This window comes from Boleophthalmus pectinirostris, unplaced genomic scaffold (assembly GCF_026225935.1).
Source record: "Boleophthalmus pectinirostris isolate CB_2022bp ecotype Guang Dong unplaced genomic scaffold, ASM2622593v1 HiC_scaffold_5, whole genome shotgun sequence".
In the NCBI taxonomy this organism is placed as follows: domain Eukaryota; kingdom Metazoa; phylum Chordata; class Actinopteri; order Gobiiformes; family Gobiidae; genus Boleophthalmus; species Boleophthalmus pectinirostris.
The window spans coordinates 14,846,689-14,872,034 of record NW_026571404.1 but is presented as its reverse complement, the minus strand read 5'-3'; the positions used below and the strand labels follow the sequence as shown (position 1 = coordinate 14,872,034).

Here is a 25,346-nt window from a genome sequence, read left to right as displayed (position 1 = left end):
TTTCGTTTTTAAATTTCAGTATCCTTGATAACAGACTAACAACCCAGCAGCCATCCAATGCACGCAAAAGCCCAGTGTTGTGGTTAATGATACCTCACAGAGCATCAATACACATATACAATTCAAAATTTCCCCTCTATACAAGCCATTGCTTTTATGTTAGCAGTTTCTGTTACTACCTGTTTCCCATTGAACACACACACCGCCAAACAATCTGTGCTGCTCATAGCAATTTCCAGCAACCATTAGATCATCTTGTTAATAATACGCAGAGGGAAGACAGATGTTTCTCCCTTAGAGAAAGACAGGGCTGCTACGTCAACAGTAAAAATAGGGATTCCTCACCTGAGACACTTTTGTTGCAGTCAATGTGTTATTTAGTTGTCAAATCAGTGTCATTTTTATTTTATTTTTTATTTCTTGTTTATGTCTCTACTACCAAACCTTACATTGTCCTTTGTTTCAAATTAAAACATTGCCCCTATAGTCATGAGACAAGTGACATCTGGAAGCATTACATTATAAAAAATATTAACCTCGTATTGAATTCACTTATCAAGTTTTTGGATCAGCTGAAACTCAATACTAATTTGATCAGATATCAGTAATGAAAAATATTAGAAAAATAGAACAAAACTGGACCTTTCCTGAAAAAGGTTTGTAATGGTCTTGATCTGTATCAGAATAAGCCACATGTTACTAGAGAAACTGAGACTAACTGAAAAACTGTAATGTTATTTGAGAGGGACTTCTTTAAAAGCACAAATCAGCTCACCTGTTATTGTTCCAGCTAAGCCAATTCTTTATGGTCAGACTGTGTTGAAAAAAAAAAAGTCAGAGCAGTGCCTACGGTTAGCATCACACAACAGGGAATGTTGATGACATGTGCTGCAAAGTATCAATTGCTTAAAAAAGGAGCATTTCTAATATGGTGGTGTGCCTTTTCCTTATTAAAATTGAAATCCTTTGAAATTGAGCATCAAGATAACACTATAATAAGCCATTAATTTAACAAATTAAGTCTTAAGTAATTAAGGCTGCTAAACTGTATTTTAATTTGTTGCACATTTTGTATTTATAGTATCATATTTTTCGGACTATAAGTCTCTCCAGAATATAAGTCGCACCAGCCAAAAAGTGCGTAATGAAGAAGAAAAAACATATATAAGTTGCACCTTTTGGGGAAAAATGTATTTTATAAAATCAGAGACCAGGAACTGACATTTCATCTTGAAAGGCAAGTTATAGTAATAATAACAATAGAACAGAGAACAACAGACTGTTAACGTCACATATGAACAGTTATTCAGATAATTATAGCATAAACAACAGAACAAGTTTACCAAACTCTTCATCTCACTCCAAATCACCATTGAATTCTTCATCCTCGGTGTCACTTCTGAGCAACGTGGCGACCTCCGGAGATAAACAGAGGGCTGCTTCCTCTTCTGTGTAGCTGTCATCAGATTCAGCATCAGTTCCAGTTACAATTTTTCCGGCCTTTCTGAATCCCGAGAGGATGGTTTCGGTTGTCACTGAAGTCGAGGCTTTGTCGATCCATCCAATCACTTACAGGAAAGTTGCATGGCGCATCTTCCTGGTTACCGTGTTCTCTGTGTTTTTGCTGTGTTCTCCATCCCCACTTTCAGCCAGTCCCTCACAAGTTTCTCGCTCACTCCAAACTTTTTTTCTGCTGCATATTTCACTACTTGCCGCAAAACAGCAGCTTTTTCTGCAGGAGACATACGCAGTAGAGCGAAGTGACAGTGGTACAGGAGTAAAAGACGTAGCAGATACTGGCACACGAGCCTAGAGCCTCTCTTGGCTGTCAGTGTGAAAATTTTAATATATAAGCGGCACCAGAGTATAAATCGCAGGACCACTCAAAACATGAAAAAAAGTGCGACTTACAGTCCGAAAAATACAGTATTTAGGGCTATATGTTTATCAATCTGACATCAACCAATCTATCCATAGAAAATCTTGTGTAGGACGCTGCCAGCACATTTCATCCACTTCCTTTGTATATTGTATTTACAGTCTATTGGCATAAAGACAGTGGAAAATGGGGAGGAACGGTGAACTCTCATAAAACCAGTGGTTGCTTGTTGCAGCTGATCGTGCATGATGCCCTTTTTTTCACAGTGTAAAGATGTTGATATCAGTTTACATCATTTTGTCTCTCTTGGACTCTCGGCTTCCTGTGTTTACGAGGATTTGCACAACACTGAAGCATTCCCAACAACAATGAGCGAAATCTGCCGGCTTTGTAGCATTCCTGGAGAAACATAAATTCAAATTGTGGTGCAGAGTTCGTGCTGTATAACATCAAGAATGACTAAACGCAACAACTGTCAATCATTGCTTTTACTGTGGCCCCCCTGGTTCCTATTAGAAAAGGTTTTGGCCCCTAAACTTAGACATACGCAGCATTTTGGCCTTTAATCCCTGAAAATTCACTGCTCTCAAACCATCGCAGTAAAAGACAAAGCACGATAGAGAGAAAAACAAGAATTTCCACGTACATAAAGTTCTCTCGTAATTGAAATCTGGTGTTCGTTTTTGTAAATGGGTTTGGCAGTAAAGCTATTTTAACATTGGCAACACTAGCTTATTTGAGCTGTCAGGGCGGCCTCCCCGGACTGTAAGCCTGCAGACTAGTTGATGTTCTAAATGTTTTCGCTTGTGTAAATACCACTCTTCCTTTTCGTGCCCCTTTTGTCAGCGAGGGTCTGCGTTTGACATGTGACACCTGAGTTAGGAGAATAGCGAGAAGGATAGCCCAAATTGGAAAGCTACAGACGCGTGTATGGTTTTCATTTGGGTCTTTTCAAAGAAGTTGGTGACCCGGAGAGCTAACTGTTTTTCTCTCTCCTCTTTCCACAGTTCCGGAGATTTCTATGTGATTCACCACTAGAGGTATGTATATCCTGTTGACAGTCTAATAAAACCTTTTAAAGTCTCTTTTCAGCCATGGGTGTTGCCTGTAATGACATGCCCTGGCCCAGAAAGGGTCTTCCTGCCATAATTACTGTCATTGATGTAATAAAGGAAAGTAAATCTTCTTTTCCTGTTAAACACACTCGCACTGTGCCTATGTGTTGTCAGGCGCCCACAAAAGAAGATTAATGTATGTTTCAGTGGTGCTTTACATGTGGTGTGGGCAGCGTCCATGGTTTAATGGCCATTTATAATACGGTGGATTATAGTGGAGTCAGTGGAGTTTACCTGCACAATACTGAAAATATGACCTATTTGTCTTGAATGCCCTCTAATTATGTTGTGGGATTTTAAGTCTTAGTAAAGAAAGCACATGGCTAATTGGAAATGTCATCAGTGTCATCAACAAATATAGCACTATTAATTCAGGACTATTCAGAAATTAATATTGTATCAACTATTATACTATAGATTTAAAAAAGACTTATTAAGCTTTTTGGGTACTTGATTAAACTATAGCATACTATGTAAATACTTATTTTACATGTTGTTCATTGTAAATTGCAATATTGATTTGAAATTTTTGATTGTAAGTAAGTACAGAAAAGTGGGTAGGTGAAAATTTTCAGAGCATATGCAGGACAATTCAGTATTACTCAAATAAGCATGAATCAATTGAAATACAACTTTGAGTTAGCTTTAAAAAAAAATATATATATAATAATATATATACTTTTTTATGTAACCCGTCCACTTTAACTCTATGTTTTTATTGCAATGACAGTTATTTTAATAGCAAATTTTTAAAAACTTTTCTGAGAAAGTTAAATATATCTAAATATTCAAAACTTTTGGCTAATACAAGTTGTTACTGTGTACTGTATATTGTTTGGCTCACCCATAGCCTGCCAATCTCGCATCTTGGCAGTTTTTCAAGCTATCTTTTTATACCATTTCACATTTGCTATTTGTCAAAGTGCCAAGTGTTTTTTTCCATTCAGTTTGAGTTATCTGTAACTCCCTGATGTGAGAGGAGGAGGAGTGGGTGATGGAGCAGAGCAGTGAAATGTGGTGTCCAGATTGTGCTGTGGCTGTGTTGACTTTGCTCTGGCCTTGACTGCGCTGAGACATACGGCTCCTCACTTTGGGTGGTGTGCTACAAATTAAAGGCTGATTAGGCAGCTCTGCGGGCACCACTCTGGGACCAAGCAGATGGTTTCTGTGGCTATAGTTAATACTGTACATTCAAGCATCAAGCCACGCAGCACAAAATACATATGCTCAAGTCAAAGCTGGTATGTGGTACCAAATTTATGTGAGCCTTCCAACTGTATGACAGAAAAAAATGAAAGTGAAAGAAATATATTTTATTCACTCTTTTGAAGTTGGTCTGAAATCTCGCTGCCCATGCAATTGAAAGATTTTTATTTGGCTAATATATTGTGCTGTAAAATGTACAGTGTGGTTTGTTTTTTGTCTATGATTTAAACCAAAACGAAAGCTGGGCAATAAGACAACTTTGTGTTAAAAAAAAAAATATCGAGATCATAAAAAAGATATTTGTCAGTGCCATTTATCATGTTTTTACTGACTGAATACCGGACCTTTCAAATAAAAAGATAATTGAATTTGATTTAGTCGATTAATTCCCAACCCTAACAAAAACACTTATCAATTAGTCATTTTAAACACTGTTTAAATGCACTTTTTTTTACTTTACTTCTGCATGCCGGGCAAGTTATAAGTTGCAGACCTTCAAAATTGGCGAGCAAGATACTATATCAGTTTCTAAGAACTGACTAGGCAGTTGTCACTGTCAGCATATTGATCATATTAAATCAAATCAAATGTTTTTAAAGCACATTTTAAAACAGCCAGAGCTTGATTCATGTGTAGCCATGGCGACATTGTTTTGAAAAGTGACCTTCTCAACCCTGGTAATGACATTGTTCAAACTAAGCCATTTTGGTCATCGCTGCATAACCACACATTTATTTGCCTACCTCATAAAACATATGAGATACTTACAGGATTAGTGGTTAAACTGTGGTTTCTATGTGGCGAGATGTGGCATGTTTGTAGATAGGGTCAGTGCTCAACTCAGCGCCCTGTTGAGAGCCAATCATCACTAACCCCATGCATAGCCGACCCAGGAAAATTACACTACCAGTTAGACCTAGGGCACAAGCAAAATTAAACAGCCAATTTAATGGGACTGGAATTGACAATCACACCGATTTATAGAGAGCAGAGACAGCAGCTCCGTCACCGTGTGGGACCCTGCTTCTGGCCCCTCCGGTCTTTTCTAATGAACGTCATTAGTGTTTATAGGAAACAAGCTTTTATCACCTCGTGAAGGCTGGCGGCCAGGCACTCCAACTTGCACAGATTTGCTCTCACACACTGACACGAAACTCGCACTTTTATTTAACACGTAATCTACTGCTACCACATTGTCTGCAAAAATATTAAATAAATATGACTAAAGCAAGTCTATTTCAAGTGATTAGGTAAGACAACAGAAGAAAACGAGGATGTAAAATAGTTTTGCTTTGTTTTGATTTAGTTTAAGTGCATCTGGGTTAGTCCTGGTTAACTAGAATTAGGGCCAAACCAGAACCTTACTAAATTTGAACCTGGCTTACTTAAACCTGACTTAATTGAAAACATACCTTGCATTGTTATTAGCGCACCAATACTGAATTACGTCTAACAGGACTTGGCAGTTGTTTTGCAGCCCACCATATGACGTCCACGCACCAGATTTTGAGAACCACTACCTCAAAACTAATATCAGTGTTTCTTGTTTGGCTCATTTCTAATCCCTTCTGCTTTTATTTCCTCTCCTGTACCATGAAATTTATCATTATTATTACACAGTCTGGCATCCTCTGCGTGTAGCTTGCATCTGTCTTCTATCAGCGTGCCATTAAAATACACAGACATTCAGCACATGGACCTGCCTAATGTGTGGTTCCTCATCTCTCATGTAAAGGCCTATTTGTCCTAATGTATGTAAACAGCACTTTTCCAAATTCAACGGCCAGCTTGTCTCATTGTTTGTTTGGGAAGCCGTTCCATTGCGTTGAAATTGCAGGATTCGTGCCGAAAGCCGGATACTATTACCATCATCTCCCACCTCATTCGTGCATTTACACACACAAAGACAGACGCTATTAGCAGCCCCATTTGGACTTTTAAGCATGTTTAGTCCTAAGCAGGTGCCTGTGACTTCGTCTGATGTTAGGGGATGTTTATGTTGGAAGCAGAGTAAAAAAATATAATATTATAATTGAATCTTATTGGTAAACATCAAAACAATATCACTCATGTAAAAGTTTAAAAAGCAGCTCCTGTAAGTATTGGACAAGTAAAAATATATCTGGGTGATCTCTAACTTTGAATGTAACTAGGGATGCTCTGATTCAGCCTATTCAGTTTCAATACCAATTCTGATACTTTGAAGACTGAAAACAGATTTTATTTTGTTTACACAATAATAAAATAAGACGGAACTGATCCACATGTGTTATGTAGCTGTTATTTATCTCTCAACTACAAAACAACTTTGTGTAAATAAAGTTTAAATATTTTGAGACTTTCTGGGCCGACTATGATTTATTACATCAATTTATATCTCAGGATATCGCCTGAAGCAATATTTGGAAGCCGATTTAATTTATCAGTATCAACGCAGATATCAGATGCCAGTATCGGTGCATGCCTAAATGTAACTTCTGGCATTTTTTGGTGTTTTAGTAATGTAGTTATTTTACAAACTGACAGCACCTGTAATTTAATGTCCAAATTCAAACTATACGTAAGTAAGTTATCCCTTTTTTCAAATTTAATTACCATTTTTTTATGACTTTAAATACATGCATTCTTATCGTGAGCAGGTTCACCTCTCCACAAATCTGACCTGATGTACTATTAGTGACACGTACTTGTCTTTATGTATATAAGTAACTTTAAATCCATACTGTGAATCATTCTAAGCAAAGCAATACTCACTTACAACTTAAACTTACTACTTCTTTCCTTACCCCAGTTTTGTATACCAGTATGTGTTTTATGGACTGAGTCAAGTTCATGCACCCATCCTGCTTGTGTTTGCTCGGTTTATGGCCTCCGTGTGTCTCACCAAAGGGCAAACTCTCATTAACAGGGTGTAGGCCAATTAGTCCCCGCGTTTTTATGATCCCAGATCCTTGGCCACACCACAACACTTAACCATCTCCCTGGACTTTCTTTAAAGACTGTATGCTGGGTTTTGGCTATTTATTCAAATAATTCTCAACTTCTAATCAACTTTACACTGCAGATTATAATTATAATATTAGATCTGTGATGAGACTATCCATAGCAACCAGATATTCCTTAAATAATCTTTGACCCAGTTTGAACCTGTTCTTAGAGCCAAATTAATCTCTCTTAATCACCACAAAACACTACCATCCCTTCTTTTTAGGCTGTATTTAGGCGCTTGTCTCATGGCAGCAATTATACAACTACCACAACCACAAGTTGGTTTGGGATATGATGAGATAATCACCACACCTCCCAGAATCTCTAAACATCTTTAGTAATTGTAAATATTCTATCCTTCACACATTAAAACTTAAAGCTGCACTATGTAACTTTTCTGCTTGTCATCATTGCTTCATTTCTTCATTGCTTTGCCTGGAATATTCCACAAAAAACACTTAGCTCTTTTATTATAGGCATTATTATAGGTATTTTGTTGTTTGGGGGAAAAAAAAAAAACTTGTGAAAGATGCTGTCTTTCTCTTGGTAGGATTGCCTCTCCATTGAGCTGACTGGTAACTTGGCTTGCCTCTATAAAGACAGATTTAATGTCATACTGTGGATCATTGTAGGCAAAGCACCCTCACCGTAAAAGTTCAAAGATAGTGCCTTTATACCTTAACAGTGCTTGTTAAATGATGAAGCATAATTAAAATTCAACTAATGTTTTGTATTGGCAGCCCATTCACCGTGCTCAGCTCATGAATTCAATTGAAAACTGCTGCATATTTATCAGCTACAAAACATCATGAAAGTTATTTCATTATAGTCCTTTTTTTCTCAAAATCGCTGGATCTTTGTTATTTTCCATTTCACCAAAATGTTCCGCATGCTAACACTCTGCTTGTGCTTGACTGACATGTGAAATGACTGGCATCTTGAGCAAATATACTTTCTCTCTCTTTCTCTTTCTCTGTACCTACTTGAAAGCTTCACAGGAAACACTCAGCTTGACACGTCTTCACAGTATGGGCACTGTGTTTCGGATAAAACAAACTAACTGAACAGACTTTACCTATTTTCACAGTAGATAAGGCGTTGCAGTGATGGCGTGCTGAGTGCCCGGCCATATGCGAGTCATTTGGGGCTATATGTGGTTTCAAACGTTCCTGAAAATGTTTAGATTGTTGTCACAGTGGCAAGGACACAGCCATTAGGCTTTCGTTGAGGTGAGGTCTCGGTCAGTCACACAAGATCGGCCTTTAAAATGGTTTGAAGTTACAAATATACAATCTAGGGCAGCTGTTAACTCCTCTACCTCCTGTCGTACCATTCACATTTTAGTCTAAATATGTAGAAACTTTTGACTGAAGTAAAAGCCCACACTCTTAGATTTTAACTGGTGCAGAGGAGCCACTGACAAAGCCTGCACTGTTGTATTTGGAGGAAGAATAACAGGAGCTGGGCTTTCACTACAACCATGCGTCTCTAAGTGCTACAGATGTGAGAACAATCAATGCCCACACGTTCATTCATGATAGGGAGGAATGATTTAAAAAAAAAAGATCAGTTCTGACAAGTATTACAATCTGGATCGAGTTCGCCAATCCATAAAAAAATACTTTAAGTTTACAGTGCACTTTATAGATCGGTCCAGGAGCTTTGGCATTTTGAAATGTGAACTTTTTAAACTAATACAAAAATCTGTTTTAAGTCTTGGCATTTGAAGAGGTCCAAAGTTTTATGCATTACAACATGAAAATTATTTGTTTATAGTGGACATTTTATTACCAAAAATACATGTTTGCGACCTTTACTCTGTGTCTTCAGGTTTACTCTAACAGAAACACTCAATCTGTTGTAATTTTGTATATGTTTCATGCTTAACTCTAAATAGAACAAAAATATTTTAAAGGACCCGTCGTACTTTCTGATATATGTTATAATGTTGTTTCCACATCAACAATATTCTAACATGGCCTAAAGCTCACAAGAGTCAATTTTGTGTAATATAGGACCTTTAAATGATCTTTAAAACAGCCACTTATTTCAAAAAACTGTATTGTGCAGTTCTTAAGCTCGACTAGAAGTGCCAATTCTTAAATACCCCTGAAGGTGCTGTTTATTAATGTGCAGAATGTGAACAAGAACGTATGCTTACCACATATGAAACAAAAGACGCATTGAAAAACTATATCTCACCAGCCCCATCGACTGCACCATAATCTTGTCATCACTTTGGCGGACAGCATAAAGACCCATGTATTTGTATAGCTGCAGGTAGAGAGTCTATGTTTAGTCAGGTTTAATTCATTCCGAGTTTGAGCTCAGTGGTGCAGTGGATTACCCCGCTCGCTCTCTCTGTTGTGATAACTAGCAGCGTCTGTGCGTTGTAACTAGGTCCATATGAACGCGAGGGTCCTGTTACTCCGACTATGAAGAAAGGCGCAAACATAGAGCAATACCTGGGCTTAATGTGACCTTTGACCTCTACCCCTCCTGAGTAAGCCCCCGATAAAAGCAGGTCTTGTGAGTTGATTGAAAAAACGCAGCAGGCGGATCCCGATGCAAAATGAAAAGTGTGTCAAGCACTTAACGGTTTTATTAATGGAGTATGGGCTCAAGCACATTCTGGGGTCCCACATGGAGAGAGACAAGCGCTGTAAAACTAACACTGGATCCTACAAAAAAGATATAAGTTATATGTAAATTGTACCTGTTTCTTTTCATTAATCAAGTTGTAAAATTATTAAAAGTGCACTTGACTTTTTCTACTTTTGTCAATGGGGATATTATTCCTTGGCCTGGAATATTTCAGGGTATGGCATTAAATACACATAAATAAGTACAGGTGTTATCAGTGCCAAAAGATGTTTATTCTTACTGTGAATGAGCTCACTTCTCCCCAGATCTGACCTGTAATTGCTTCTTGCTTTACTCCTTGGGTCCACTAGAAATGTTAAAAAGGGCATCTTTAAGCTATATTATCATATTGTATACAAGTTATTCATTTTACATTTTCCAGTGTATCAAAATGTGTTTCCCTTGAATTTGAATATTGAATCCTTTCATTTAAGCCAGAGAAAACTCATTTTGGTACTTTCAGTTTAATTACAACTAAATGAGTGAGTTTGAATTGAGAGTAAAACATATTTGGAGTTTAGCAATTTTCTGTTCGTATGGATGTGCCTTGTTTTTTACAGTGTATAGGAAAGCTCTTGGCAGCCCTCCACTAGCGCTGCACGCTAAAATGTCTTGTGCTCATGCCGGGCCCTTTATTAAAAACTCCTCTCCTGGAGTGTTTCTGTGGTCAGTCACCCCCTACCCTCCCGCCCCCTCCGCCTCTGCTTTCCCCACATTTGGGAACCATTAGCGGACAGAAAGTGAGGCTACTGTACACCCCCACTCACATAATGCGTGAGGCCTGGCAGGGGAAGAAACCAGCATATAATACTCCATAATCATACAGGTGTGGCAGATCTGCTCCACAAACTCAAATGGTCCCATAAACCAGTGCGTTTCACTCCTCTGTGATTCATATACTTTATGACCTTGATATACAGCTCACAAGAGTGCTACTATTGTACTCAAAAGTGACCAGGATTCCTTTAAGACAAAGTTATCAGTGACTATAATCCAGTTTTCATATCGATTTACATAAGATTTCATTGCAGTAATAAATTCACATGATTTTACAATCCCTGGTGCCTAGCATTCCTCCTCACATCCCAAATCAATTCCTGCAAACTCTCTTCTTTATGTATAAGATTCCACCTGGTTCTGTTGTTTCCCCCATCAACCTATAATATGCAATAGGCCAATCCTCCAGCTAGGTACTCCTGACTAAGAACCTTTATTGTACTGTGTTTATCTAGTTATGAATAGGCCTCATTTTGTTTGTTGTGTGATTTCTTTTTTAAACTGTTTTCTTGTCTGATGCTGTCCAAAAAAAATCCTGTTAGAGAGATACATAAAATCATCAGAATCTGAATTTCCTAACTTACTTACATTATTTTTTTCTTACATTTAAACACATCTGTTAAAATTTTTTCTGCTGAATTGAAAAGTAAAAGTGACCAATCTTCTGTCTGTCTGTCTGTCTGTCTGTCTGTCTCTCTTCAGGCTGAAAATTCAGATGATGGGCCGGAGATGGGCTATGGCTCCTTCCATCAGCAGTACTGGCTGGATGGGCGTATCGTAGCTGTGGGTGTGGTAGACATCCTGCCCTCCTGTGTATCCTCTGTGTACTTGTACTACGACCCAGAATTCGCCTCACTGTCTCTGGGCTCCTACTCTGCTCTCAGGTGGGTCTCTACTGTTTGGTTGGGAACATGTTTAAGAGTTTTCTTATTCCAAATAGTGAAAATATGCTTGAGAAATAGTATGTTATTAGAGCTAGCAGGCTTCAGATTTTCTAAATTTGAGAGCTTGACTCAGTTTCATAAGTTAAAGTAAAATATATAGAAACATGTTTATGAGCCACAGGCTGGCCTCATGACCTACTCTCCCCTGTGGTCATAAACTTTGGGTAGTGACCAAAAGAACATTACGCAGATACAAGCGGTCAAACTGTGTTTCCTCCACAGGGTGCCTGCATGCACCCTGGTAAGGAGTTTGGAGTAGAGACGCTGCTCCTCCCTAAGGACACGCTGTAGGGACTATGCCACTTTGCTGGACTGGGAATGCCTTGGGATCCCTCCCAAAATAGTTAGAGCAAGTGTGTGTAGAAAGGGAAGGAGCCTCCCTGCTTAGGCTGCTGGAGATTGGGTTTAACATAGTCCTTTAAACCAAAAATTTAATCTCTAATTCTGTTAAGAAAGAAGGGGGCAATAGGAAAGGCTGGTTCACATGTTTCACATGTAAATGTTTGTTTATTGTAAATGGTGGCCAGTGTCTCACAGTGAAAGTAAAATCAGTGGTACCGTTGTATTAATTTAAGGCTTCATTTAGCTGTATCTTTATTATATGAACTTTGAAAACAACAAGATTACAGTGAAATGCTGTGTTTTAGATAAGGTTGTTTTAAAGATACAGTTTCGTGTTGAATAAAGGATCAAAGGAAATACATAAAAATGTTTTTTCAAGCTATTCTCAGACATTAGTAACATATTTGCTGTCACCATAAAGCGCCCTGAGCAGCTGGTAGCTTATTTAATGTTGCAGATATAACTGGCTTTATTGGGCCCCACATCTGTCATCAGCATCAGTGTTGAGTCTGTCCTTGGGTCTAATTTTGTTTTTTAAAAAAATGAATTGTGCAGCCAAGTAAAAATATGATGTCTGCCTTTTTGCAATAAATCTCCAATGAGCTCCTAAGTCCTGCAGTCTGAAGCTTATAAAACAAATGCCTAATTGCCTCTCACTACTACTTTAACTTTAAATGTAAAAGTTGTTGTAAAGGAAAAGCAATATTTCTTCTTTTAGTCTGAAATCCTCCCCCTTTTTGCCCATATACCAGCCTTCGCAAGCATTTGCTCCATCCTTTGATCTTCCCATCCCCTTAAATTCTTGCTTTGTACAACTGTATACTATAAACGCTGTGTAGTTTCCAGAGAAGTGCCCAGATTGTTTGAGGCAGGGTGAGTTTTGCGGTTCAGCTGACAGCAGAGCCAAAATGAAACAGGAGAGGGCACACATGCAGGCTACAGGACACAGATCCAGCTTTTCCTGTAAAATGTAACTCAATAATGTGCGAGGTGGTTTTGAGACATTTCTGTACAGATGTAGATCAGTGAAGGGATTCTGACTTCAAAGATTGACACGGGGTATTTATACTGTGACTGTGAACAAAAACTCCATATAATATCATTTAATTGTAATAATAATATGTGAAATCAAAATGTGTTCATCGCAGTGCCACAATTTTTTTTGCTTGTTTAGAGAAAGAAGACCTATTAGACAAAATCGACTTTTAACCATGTTATAGTTGTTTCCCCGCACTACTTACACTCTTGAAGTGATTTATGCAACCTTTAATCGCTTATTTTCAAGACTCCATATTACTGTTCAACTACCTTTTTCAACTGGCATATGCCCACTTCTCTGTACTAACTTTGTTCTCTAATTTAATTTTCTTGATGGGTGATACACGTATGAATCAGCAGTGTCGAATATAAATTTTGGTACAAATGACAAATAAATCTGCTCCTCGCTTGCGTGATCTGCAACTATCTATAATACTGACTCTTTGGTGGTCTTTGTTGGTTAGTTGGTTTATGCTGACATCGGCTCGATTGGGCACCGCAGTTTTCTAACGCAGAAGTCAGTGGACTTGCTTCTTTTATGAAGTTGTTTTAGATGATTATTGCGATTTAAAATGTGCAGATTATAATATAATGACCTACGGGTAGATTTTAACTATATCACAGGCTCAAGCACAATGTCTTTTTTAGTACAGAAATACTATTATGTAAGTGTTGTTTAGCTTAGTAAAGACTGAGGTATATCACATACTAGAATAGCAGCAAAATATATAGATTGTAGCAATTATTGTGTTGAATTATGATGGAGCCTGTGATTGCCAGCACAAATTTTTTTCTTAATGAGATTTTTCATTTGATTTCAGTTCATACAGGCTTAGTAGTATGTATTATATATGTATTATTCTGAAGATCTGGCTAAAGCTGTCGCTTTTTTTTCAAGTTGGCATTTCAGGCTGTGCTTTGTAAATCAGATATCAGTCATTCAAGAAGAGGCTGATCAAAAAAAAGAGCAGAATTAAACAGAAAAGAACCGATTCTCTTTAGATTTATTTATTGTCATTGTATGAAATACAACGAAACTTCGACAGAGCAAATCTGTAGCAGTAAAAATGAACAAATATAGACACATCCTCACATCCATACCAATAAAAAAAAAAAATTTAATAAATAAAATAAATAGATTATTGCATTGAGTCCCTTCAGGCCTTTTATCTGTGCCTGTGGCGCTGGAGCACATCCACTGTTCATGGGTAGAAGCTGTTGTGCAGCCTGTTTGTGCGTGTGAGGGGAGTTTGAAGCCTTCCTGAGGGGAGAGTATGGAAGAGGCAGTTCCCAGGGTGCGTGGGGTCCTGCAGAATATTGGAGGCCCGTGTGTGGAGACGTGAAGAGTAGATGGTGGCCAGGTTCGGGAGTGTGGAGCCAACCACCTTTTCAGCTGTTCTCACCACTCACTGCACCACTTCTCACCACTTCTCACCACTTTAACCAGTTGTTGTCAGTTGTAGTATTCACAAATTAAAAATTGCATTGCCCTGCACAGGTTTTTATTTCCTTGGTTTACTTCACTTTTATTTAGACAACATCTCTCAATCTATCTTTGAATAGAAATTTGTCAATATTTAGACTCTTCTTGCAGATTTTCCCCTGTCCTTGGCTTGGCACTATGGTAGGAAACAACTTGGTCATCAAACCCACAGCCCTTTGCGGTTTTAACTTTGAGAGTCCAGGTGTAACTGTCACTCACTGAGGCCTTGGAAAAGTGACTAAAATCCTGCTGTTTGTTTATTCTTCCATCCAGTCTCGACACTCCCAGGACGCTTTGCCAAGATCCACCAAACATGTGCCCAATGTTTTTGAATGCACAAATTGTCAACATCATGTTTTCCTGCAAACAACTACAAAAAGCTGTTTATATGCCGTCTCAACAGGTGATGGGGGTTCAGCAGGGATCAAAGTGTGCAGTTTAATTTTGGACTAAGAAGTGGATTTTAATTGCATATAAATCAGTTTGCATGGAGATGTTGATGAAGATTTGACAGGCCGATCCGATGACTGTGGACTTGTTTGCAGAACTAAATCCGGCCGACGTGGAAATACAGAAATGGCTGTATATGGCGAGATGATTAAAGTAAATAAATACATGAAAAATACTACATTACACCATAGATCTAGATTTGAAGCAAGCCAAATACCTACATGAACAAATCATTATTACTACCTTTTTGTAACTTACCAAATTCACATTTTTAAGCCCTTTGTAATTGTAATTGTGTACCAATGTGTAATGTGTACCAAATCTGGGATGCATTGTATTTGATTATCTTGAATATATTTAGTGTTTACCAAACTAGACGCCTGTATTACTTTGACTAATTTAGCAATTTTTTGTTGATTGTCGCTTTTGGTGTATTAGTAATACACGCATGCATTTCACCTGAAGAAACAGAAGAGGGAGGTGTTGAGAGAATTCTTAGAAAACCACAGCTTTTTTTTCCACATGAGCACAGAGCACATAACAGAAAGGAAAGAGAGAGAAGAGGAGAAGGAGGAGGGAGAGAGAGGAGGGGACAAGGAAAGCGAGAGGAGGAGGAGGAGGAGGAGAGAGAGTGACATAAAGATGGGCCTGGGGCAGCGTGCAGGGTCCCACACTGGATCACTTTCACTGGGATGTCCCCTCATGTGTCTCACTGTGATCCGAACTCCAAGAATTTACTGATTTCTAAGATTTTAATACTCACTTCAGACTGATCTTAACTTTGATTTTGTCACCATTTTATAGGCTACATCAGGCTTTCATTATCAAACTCATTCGTATCATATTTGAATCCATCACGACTCCTTTAACTTGTTTTGTAAATTAAAATCTTCAGTCCCCACCTCTTATTTTTTGACAATTGAATCATACTTTGTCGTCTCCATTTGTGGTTGCACTGAAGTCTTTCCTCTGCAGTGATCAGCTCGTGGTATGCACTGCCGTGGCCCTCTTGTGTGCGTATGGGTGTGAGGGGAGCTGTCCGGAGCAGAAGCCTTGATAATTGGCTTGTGCTGGAGTGTCAGATGGCTGAAGAGGGGATAATGGTGGACTCAAGCTGCTGCTGTGGGGGTGGCAGGGCGGGGGCAGTCTTTTTTGTGAATGAGCCCCTCTCCTCTCCGGGACCCCCTCTAGTCCATTCAAGCCCCTTTGTGGTGGCGGGATGGGAACCCAGGAACCTGGCAGCAAGCGGGTGACCTTCTAGCACCTCGCTGTAGCTGCCTCTTCTCTCCCTGCTTTATATTCCGCTCCCTCTCTCCCCCCTCGTCCCAAGTAAGCTTTGTCCCATGTCTTATTTTTCAGTATTTTATTTTAAGGCCTCTTTCTACCCCCAAGCTCTTAAGTTTGCTAAGAAAAGAGGAATTGAGCGGTTTTGGGGTTGGAAGGAGAAGTGGGACAAAAAGAGGAAAAGAAAGACCACTGGAATTTCGTTGTGGAAATGTGAAGGAAAAGAGGCTTTCAGTAAAAGGATGCAATTAAGAAGGAGACTATTGGAGGCAGGACATTTACTGTATTTGAAGAAGTGGCGTAAATCTCCCACCTTCTAAATCTTTATTTTAAAAGATTGAGCTGCTTTCACAACTCTCTTTCTACTCCATGCGGATGGAGCGAAGCAGTTGTTTTTGTGTAATGGAATCAAATAGAAAAAAGTCCAGAGTTAAATCTTCCACATGCTAATTTATATTGTTTTAGTCTACTTATTTACATAGCTACTCCATTCTTATTTGTGCGCTAGCATTGGAAAACAAATCTACTTTTTTTTCTCATAGACAGGCTTTTGAAAGTTTTAACCAAAATAAATTGCATCTGCTAAATCTTCTAATGCAAACTTCTGGCCAGCTAATGCTATTACATTATTGCAAAACTAATCCAGGACATCATTTAGTGTTACAACTGCATGGCAAGTTTATCATTTCTTTCTTTTGTTTTAGTTAGTTTTGTTTTCATTATGTTTTCATTTTGATAATGTGGTAATTAAGATTATCAGGGGCTTATTTTAATATAAGAAAGTACTTCGCGAGAGGAGTTCTTGGTTTGTGTCAGGAAGGGCATCCAGTGGAAAATCTTGTCAATTTACTGTTTAAAAGCTTCTCAAACATTAATTGCCTCCCTAGAGTTTATGTGTTCTTGGCCAGTCATTTTTTTATGAACTTGAAAACCAATTTGGAAGCAACATTTAGTATTCTGGTGCATATACATTTAAGATAAAAAGCGAAGGTTGTTAAATTATTATGAATTCTACAATGCCAAACTATTCAACAGACCTTCAGACTGCAGCTCAAACCTCTGCAATGCGGTGAGCTGCTTCCATCGACTCGGACAGTAGAAGTTCAGGACTCGGGAGGGCTCTTTTTAAACAAATATAAAATATAGAAAGCTGAAAACTGCTCCTCTTAAAATGTGTTTCATATTTGTGTGTTTTGCTGCAGGGAGATTGCCTTCACCAGACAGCTGCAGAAACAGTCCCCCAAGCTCTGCTACTACTACCTGGGCTTCTACATCCACTCCTGCCCCAAGATGCGCTACAAGGTATGCACTACATATTTAACACTGGCATATTAACAGACTCCCAGATCCATTGGACTCATCAAGGTTTATCTAAACTATTAAAAAGTTATTCACCGTATACTCATGATTTATATGCTTGGATTTAGTGGCTGCATTTGGTATTTTGCGCAATTGGAATTAACTTGAACAAGTGATATGACATTTTATAAATACATATATGTATTTGTATAAATCTTTACAGTTCTAGTGAAAAACAACATTTTGTATTCAGAAGTAGAGATGTAACAATAAATGAAATATCGTGATATCGTAAAAAGTCTCACTTTAATATCGTGGGCTGTCACAATATATCGAATCACAAGTTCTTTTGCTTAAATGCATGGTTTTATTGTAGCAGTAGACATAGACATGGGGAACTACATATCCCAAGATTCATTTCAGTGCAGACAACATGAAGAGATATGTTTTTTATGTGAACTCTTGGGATTATGACGGTAATAATTCACACCAAAATCTTGTCAAGGTATTTTAAAAGCAAAAAAGTGTCCCATCTACAATTATATTAGCCTCTTCAAAATATTGCAATAAATATCTTACTGTAAGATGCATATCGTGACAATATCGTACTGTGAGATTTCGATATTGTTACATCCCTATTCAGAAGGCAATAGTGCAAATTCTTGTCCTGAAGTTTAACTTTTAAAAGCCCGAAATGAAAAATAGTTCTAGTCCATATTTTGCCCCAAACCCAGACTGTGACATAATGAGAGTGAGAGGAGAAACAGGAGACGAGGCTGTAGAAGACATTAGAGGTTGAGAGAGAGGTCAGCGCAACGACAGCCGCTGTAACTCACAAATACAGCCAGCTTTAGTGTGAATGTGCTACATGGACAGCGCTGGGATAAAGTGTCGGGAATAGATCTGGAAATAAAGATTATGAAGAATTAAGGTGCATGAAAGTAAAATGGAAACATTTGAAAAGTATAGACTGCCAAGCCTCTGGTTTGATCATGCCATAGTGAAAATATTGTTTGGATCGATTTGACAGCAGTCCCTTTGCTAAATGCATAAAGGCAACCCACCAGCACAGCATGGTGCCTGAATGGTTTTTACTCTCTCCTTACGCAAAGAAGGGTCCAGGTTTGATTCCTGAGCTGCCTAAGTCTCTCTGTTTGGAGTTTATCCCTGTCTCTAGGTGGGTTTCCCTGGTTTCAACTCAAAATATGCAAAATAGGTTAAATTCTCCAGCTAAGATCATCCTGACCAAGCCTAATTCAGCATCTGGACATGGGTCCCTGGACACTACACTGTGGCACTGTGGCATGCCTCAACAGCATTGAAGAATGGGTCAGAGAGCAACACACTGTACCTTAACCTTTATGCTTAAACCTAAATATACACATACATTTTTTTCTACTTTTTGTTATCCAATTATTAGTTCAATCCATACCAAAACTTGCACCTGCCCTGACCCATCCTGAAGTTTTGCAAAAAAACAACTAAAAAGATAATTTTTGCATTAATCAAAATGACGTTTATTTATTTACAGCTCTGATTTCCCAACACACCGCATACTAGAGCTGCTCTTCAAAGCCCATTAGTTTAGCAGAGAACCTTCTTTCATCTCTTCTTTGTCTTAATCATGTATTAATCCCTCTTTCTCTGCGTTAAATGAAATGTTCCCATCGATCGCCTGCAGTTGTGGGGACTTCTTGTCTGGGCTTATGGCTGCGTGCCACATCTCTTCATCCCTTTACATCTTGTTTCGGTGAAGCTTTTGCATTGTTCCTCTGCCCAGTTTCTGCATATGGGCCTGCTTATGCCTGCATGTTTTTGAATTTGGATCTCAGTGTTTGTCTGGGAGCTCTGTTACCCCAGCTTCTGCCCCCCGTGTGATGGCATGTACCCCCCCTACACCTCCATATCTCTACCCCTCGTGTATGCATCCTTTCTCCTTTCCTCTCTTCAGTTTTATACTTGTGGAGGAGCTCTGAACAAGGGTGAGGAGGTTGCCCGGTTCCCACCTTTCGCAGGCTGCCGAGAGCATTCAGTGTCTTCTCACATTTGCATATTAAGTTGTGGAGTTCATTAATGCGCGGGCGTACTGTGTTATTGTGGCGTCTCTCTCAGCCGCTCCATGAGGCTGTATTGTAGTGGGCCTAACCACCTTCTGGAGCTGAGGTCTGAGCCGGGTTTTTGTGCAGATCTAAACAGCAGCTTTTTACGCTCTCTGCTAGACTCCACTCTGACACCACTCCTCTCAGCGCCCCACTGCTCAGGCCTAAGCCTGGGCACAACAACATATGTGCAGCCGTACTCTTACTGACTGTGAAGGGCGATATGGTAAAAAAAAATCGCAATTTGAGTTGGAAAGATTAGCAAAATATTAATAATACTGTGAAGTGAAGACTTGTCATGCCACTTTTGTCAAATACTTAAACTTCAACATATTCCTGTAGGATTGATTGTTTCCTGAATATTGTCATTGACCTTAAATATTGAGAGATACATTTTTGTCAATATAGTCCATCCCTAATCACAATAATTTTTCTTGTATTGATGAGCCACTTAAATTTTTTGTTTTTCTCATTCAAAAACACACACACACACACACACACAAAAATTATATTATATTAAAATATTTTAATTATGAATTTCATGAACATCAGCAGACTTTTTATCATAGCCATTTCACACAAAACCTTAAATTTCTTCCTTCCCAATGTCCAAACTCACTCCAAACCACATGCTTTCACAGAGGATTAGTTGTACATGTCTCAATTAAAAAGTCCCAATCTTATAATTGAAGATTTTAAATATTTTTATCTAATTGGATTAAAATTAGATTAATCGCACAGCACAGCTCTGCTATGAAATACTGCCCTCTACTTTTCCCAACTCTTTAATGGTCTCCGACTTCACACATTATTCATGAGAAGTTTGACATATTTGACAAAGTGTATGAAAGATGTATATTGTTTATTGTTGTCCATTTGTCTCAGACCTTCTGTATGCATGGGCCTGAAATTGTTGGTGTTTAGCAAAATGAAATTTGCTTTGACGAGTTTCCTCTCTGGAATTTCAGCCCATTGTCTGTGCAGTAGTCTCTTATCCTGAGGAGCAATACTGGAGCATTGTTTGTGTAACAGACACCAGGTGCATTGTGGGGCGTTTTCTGCTGACTGGATAGTGTTTATGGACAAACTGGATTTTTGAAAAAGAAGTTGTAAGGTAAGACTTTCTTGAGCCTCCACCTGAGACGTCCCATTGTCTGTTTAGCCTCTTAAAGGTTGTTTAGATTCATCTTTTGCACCTAGTGTTTGTATAAGCACTTTTTGTCATGCAATGTTTTCAAGCTACAGGCACACGTTACGTAAAGAAAATATAATGGAAAATTAAAAAAAAAATCATGAACAAATCATGTCACACACAAAATGGAGTATTTTAAACTTTTTTTTAAATTATCACTATGTAATTTGTCCAAGCCAGTGCCAAACTAGAAATGATTTATCGGGGACGGCATCTGGCATAAGATCAGCTACAGCAATATGAATCTCTTTACATTTCCCAACACAGGGTGATGATTTGTTGGCTCAGAGGGCAATAGAAAAATGATATATTGTGTTAACATAAGCCCAAAATATATGATTTCACAATTCTGACCCCAAAACAAATAGTTTGTTCCATCATAATCCAATTTACTGACATGCCACTTACTCACCCCATGTGCCAGTGCTTTTAAAGTACTATTAAGAGCCCAGTCAGTCTTGTTGAGTGTGCAGAATGTCTTTAAATGCCCCGGAAAACTTGGAGTCCATCCAGGATCAGAGGGTTTTGGCCTGGTCCGACCCTGTCCTTTGTCCTCAAGGCAGGACGTCCCACAGAGGCGCACTGGTTTGGCTGGTGGGATGGTGGGCAGAGGGGCAAAGGGGCGAGACGTGACATCCTGCTCCGGCCTCTCTCTTGGCTCTGGTCTCATCTGCCCTGGCCTGTCTTGGCTGGGGTCTCCTGGATCTGGCTGAGTTTGATGCTGAGCCGCAGAAGGAGCAGAAGGTGACGTTAAATGAGCTCAAAGGTCTCTGCCCTCTGTCCCCCAGCCCTCACCTCCTTTCACCCCATCATCCCCCTTGTCACCCCCTGTCACCTCCCTGTCTGTGGTTCTCATTTGTGGATTAGAGTTGGAGCAGTAAGATGCTTTTATCTCTTATACAAACAAAGAGGCACCAAAAATTTTATGAGTCAATATTACATCAAGCATTTGAATTTTGACAGCTCAAAAGAAAAATATACCATAGAAATTGTTTGTCCCTGTTTGTTGCTTAACTGTGGTACTTGGTCCGCAGTTAAACCCAATGCACTGCACAGTATTTGACCTATATTCTAGTAATGTTACTTGGCCCACAGTTAAATCTAATGCACTGCACAGTATTTGGCCTATATACTATTAAACGGTCAAGTTGCTACATGTGAAACTTCACAGGTTGTTCTGTGCTTAATGTTAATTGTCAAAAAGGCCTAGAGTCACAAATGCATATTTTTATGGTTCATAAGAAATCAAGTTGTTACAAGTGAAACTGCAGGTGCAAAGTTCTCATCAAGGAAAAATGTCTTCTAAAATTACACTTTTGACTCAAAAGAAATGGAATGAATGTGATCAAACTAGAGTGATTAATGGGCCTCAATATCAATTATGTCACAGTATATTTTATATCTTACAAAGAATTAAATATTGTATCCCTAGAGGATCAAACTTCTGGGTAGTAAAATATAGTTTCACTGGATTATCTAATATTTTCCATTTTATCTTCTATGAAATAGTACTGTCAAACAGGTTACGAGGTTACTTGAACGGGTTCAGATTGATGAAAAATGACCATAGTTGTCACAACAAGTAACAATTCAAAACAAGATGTTGTGTCTTTTGAGTGGCCAATGTGTTTAAAATATTGCCTATAAACAGGAAATTGAAACCCATAGATAAACTTCCCTCGCAAATTCATAATATTGTTAGTTTGCAACTGATTTCATCACATTCCTATATTCCTGTTCAAATATCTTAAATTCCATTTCTATTATTACAGTGGATGTAACCAGCGTCTTTGTTAAAGCAATAGTAACAATTAAGAAGATAATTTCTTATGTTAATGCCATATTTTGGTACATTTCTGTCATGTTCAGTGTGCAGTGCTCTTTGATGCTGAATTGTCCCTGTTGCACCGACCTGTCCCTAACCAATCAAGTGCATTTCAAGTGTTCCCCGCAGACACACACAGCCTGCCTGGCCATAGCAATGAGAGGGTCACATGAAGTGGTCCTTACTGTTGTTATTATTGTGAAAGAATGTCTCACTCTGAGCGCAGGAAACCATTAAAATGTCCAACAGGACGGAGCAAAGGAACAGAGCAGAATACAGAGACAGATGGAGAGAAATGGGAGTGACAAAGTGTGTGCCAAATGAGAAAAGGAGGGAAGATGAAAAGGATTATTCCGTTTTTCGTTTGGTACTTTAGTGACTTTTAAAGCGCGATTTAGAGGCAGCTGCACCTCCGCTCGCTTTCATCCCGACTCCTCCCACTTTTCAGACCACAAACAGTGTCACAGAGGCCCGTCCTGTGCCCGGCCTTTTACACATGAGCAGAGTTACTCAATTAGATTAAACCATCAGGTGTCAGTAAAGAGAGCTATGCAAAACGTTTAATGTAGATTATTATGTGTAAAAATTAACGCCCCATATTCAGGGCTGGTTCAAGGCTCGATGTTTGTGAATCGGATTTTTGATTTTTTTAAAACTCTGCTCTTTTGATTACTTGCACACCAAATCTAATTTTTATATGATTTCTGAACCTTTAACAGTATTCCATTTACATGCAAACCACAAAATCTGATGTACATTTGATTTTAATAGCCTTATACCTCCAACAATCTGATAATAATCAAATTTTTTTGAGTGTGCATGGAACTACAGCCAGTTTCCTGTAACTTTAGGCCTCCATCTGAAACTATGAACATCAAATTCTAAAATGCGAACACAGCCAATAAGATAAGAGTGTAATGCGTTCATGTCGGTATCAGATATTGTTTGTTTATTTAGCTCACATTTAGTATCTTCCAGTTACACTCCTGGAGTCATTTTACATTTTAAATATCGCACTTCATAACTATAAGCAAATGTTCATGACCTACAATAATTTAAATAAAAATAGTTGCATTATTTACCTTAATACCGATAATATGGTTATATATTGATACACTGAAGTGACTTAGACAAAGAAATAGGTGTTTATAGTGTATTTCAGGTCAAATGTATACACCCAAATTGACCCAAATAAATGAAATAAACATTGCGTAATTATTTGATTGTTTACGACTTAACAAACCGTCCCAATCTCAAAAATTGACAGCTTAATTAGCAGTGTCCCGCGGGCTCCTGTCACCTGTTCTGCTTTTGACTTTAATTAGACGTGACAGAGCACCCTCCTCGGGCGTGTACCAACCTACGCACACCTGCACAATGGCACCTTTGTGAAACCAAACTCATCCATTTGATTTCATAAGCAAACTCACCATCTCATCTTTTTGAATCATTGCTTTGTCAAAAAACATGTAATAGATCTTTAGATTTGGTGACGCAGGTTGTGGCATGCAGAAATCCACTCGACCCGCTCTGTGTACGTGCTACCTCACAATCACTGTTGCTGCAAGTGTGTATGTGGGTCATCAGCAGAGATTGTACGAAAACACGAGGAACCTCCATAACAGACACAGGTGAAACTAAATAGAGTTCTTTAGTTTACTTAAGGTTTTCAGGAAGTAACTTAAGAAAATAGTGGTTGCATCAGCAGCAGTTTGACCGGTAGTGTAAGTAATTTAAGTAATCGTTAAATGGCAGACACATTTTTATAGATTTTTATAGACTATTGTGATAAGAGGTGGTTAGAGATCGAATTATATTCTTTTTTTTTTTATCCACAGCAACCATTTGCTGATAAGCTCTGCCAATATTTTTGGACTGATTATTTTACCCAAATTCTGTCATTTTAATTTTCTAAAAACTCACCTACAGCCCTCTTTTCCACAGACCTCTATACTCATGTTTTGTGTAGTTATCTCTTTGATTTAAAGTGTTCAAATTAAGCTTTATGTGGATTTTTTAGGCAGTACGTCAGCCAAAAATAAATATTGGCCTCTGCTGGATATTTAAAACCAGTAGCCAATGGCCAATAGATGTGCAAAAAGGGCAAGTATGGCTCAGATATGTTGTTCAAATGACATACTACTACCTCTAGTAGCGATTATAGTAGTTTTATACTACTGTACTCCTGCACCACCAGTTACATTTAGCTTATTAGTAGTATTATTATTTGTCAGCATAAGGACAATTCTTTCATTTAATAATTACTTTATATTCATTGTTCAGTGTTATGTGTCCAAACAAAGAGGTTCTGAATTTGAATTAGCAGGTTCCACTTTTTCTTTTGTTTTTTTTTTTTTTTTTAATCCCAGTAATTAAGTGCACTATATAGCTACTGTGGTGTATTTACATTTACAGGTGTTTGTGTTGTTTCTTCAAGAACCATGAAAAGCATGCATAAATACTGTGAGCAGAGTTGCCGCTCCACAGATCGCACCTGTCACTTGGTTTATGGGATGGATATATTTAAGTTTGTATTGTTGACGTTTACGGGCAATTACAGTGAACTACAGCTACAAAAGTACAGTGCACCTTTTAATTAAATTGTTTTAATTGTAGTGTCAGTAATTGTGTCTTGTATCTTAAACAACTCAATACTCTTTCATTCTGTTAGTACTTCTCTTTATTTAATATTTTAACGTAACAAAGATTCATTATTTAGAGTCACCTTTTGGTTTTCATTTCACATGTTGTTCCGTTAACCCACAGGCCATTGTCCTCTTTT

General features: G+C 38.4%; 1 protein-coding gene across 9 annotated transcripts in view; it reads left to right on the top strand.

The window, feature by feature from the left end:
* LOC110168150 (arginyl-tRNA--protein transferase 1) overlaps positions 1-25,346 on the top strand; it is a 94,982-nt gene that overhangs the window by 30,320 nt on the left and 39,316 nt on the right. For all 9 annotated transcript variants that reach the window (XR_008633348.1, XR_008633344.1, XR_008633347.1 and 6 more), the window contains 3 exons: positions 2,887-2,919; positions 11,311-11,492; positions 17,352-17,451. Coding sequence is in view for 3 of the 9 variants with exons in the window: in XM_055162672.1 (XP_055018647.1) it covers positions 2,887-2,919; positions 11,311-11,492; positions 17,352-17,451 (315 nt within the window). In the remaining 6 variants the exon portion in view is untranslated. The remainder of the gene's footprint in view (positions 1-2,886; positions 2,920-11,310; positions 11,493-17,351; positions 17,452-25,346) is intronic.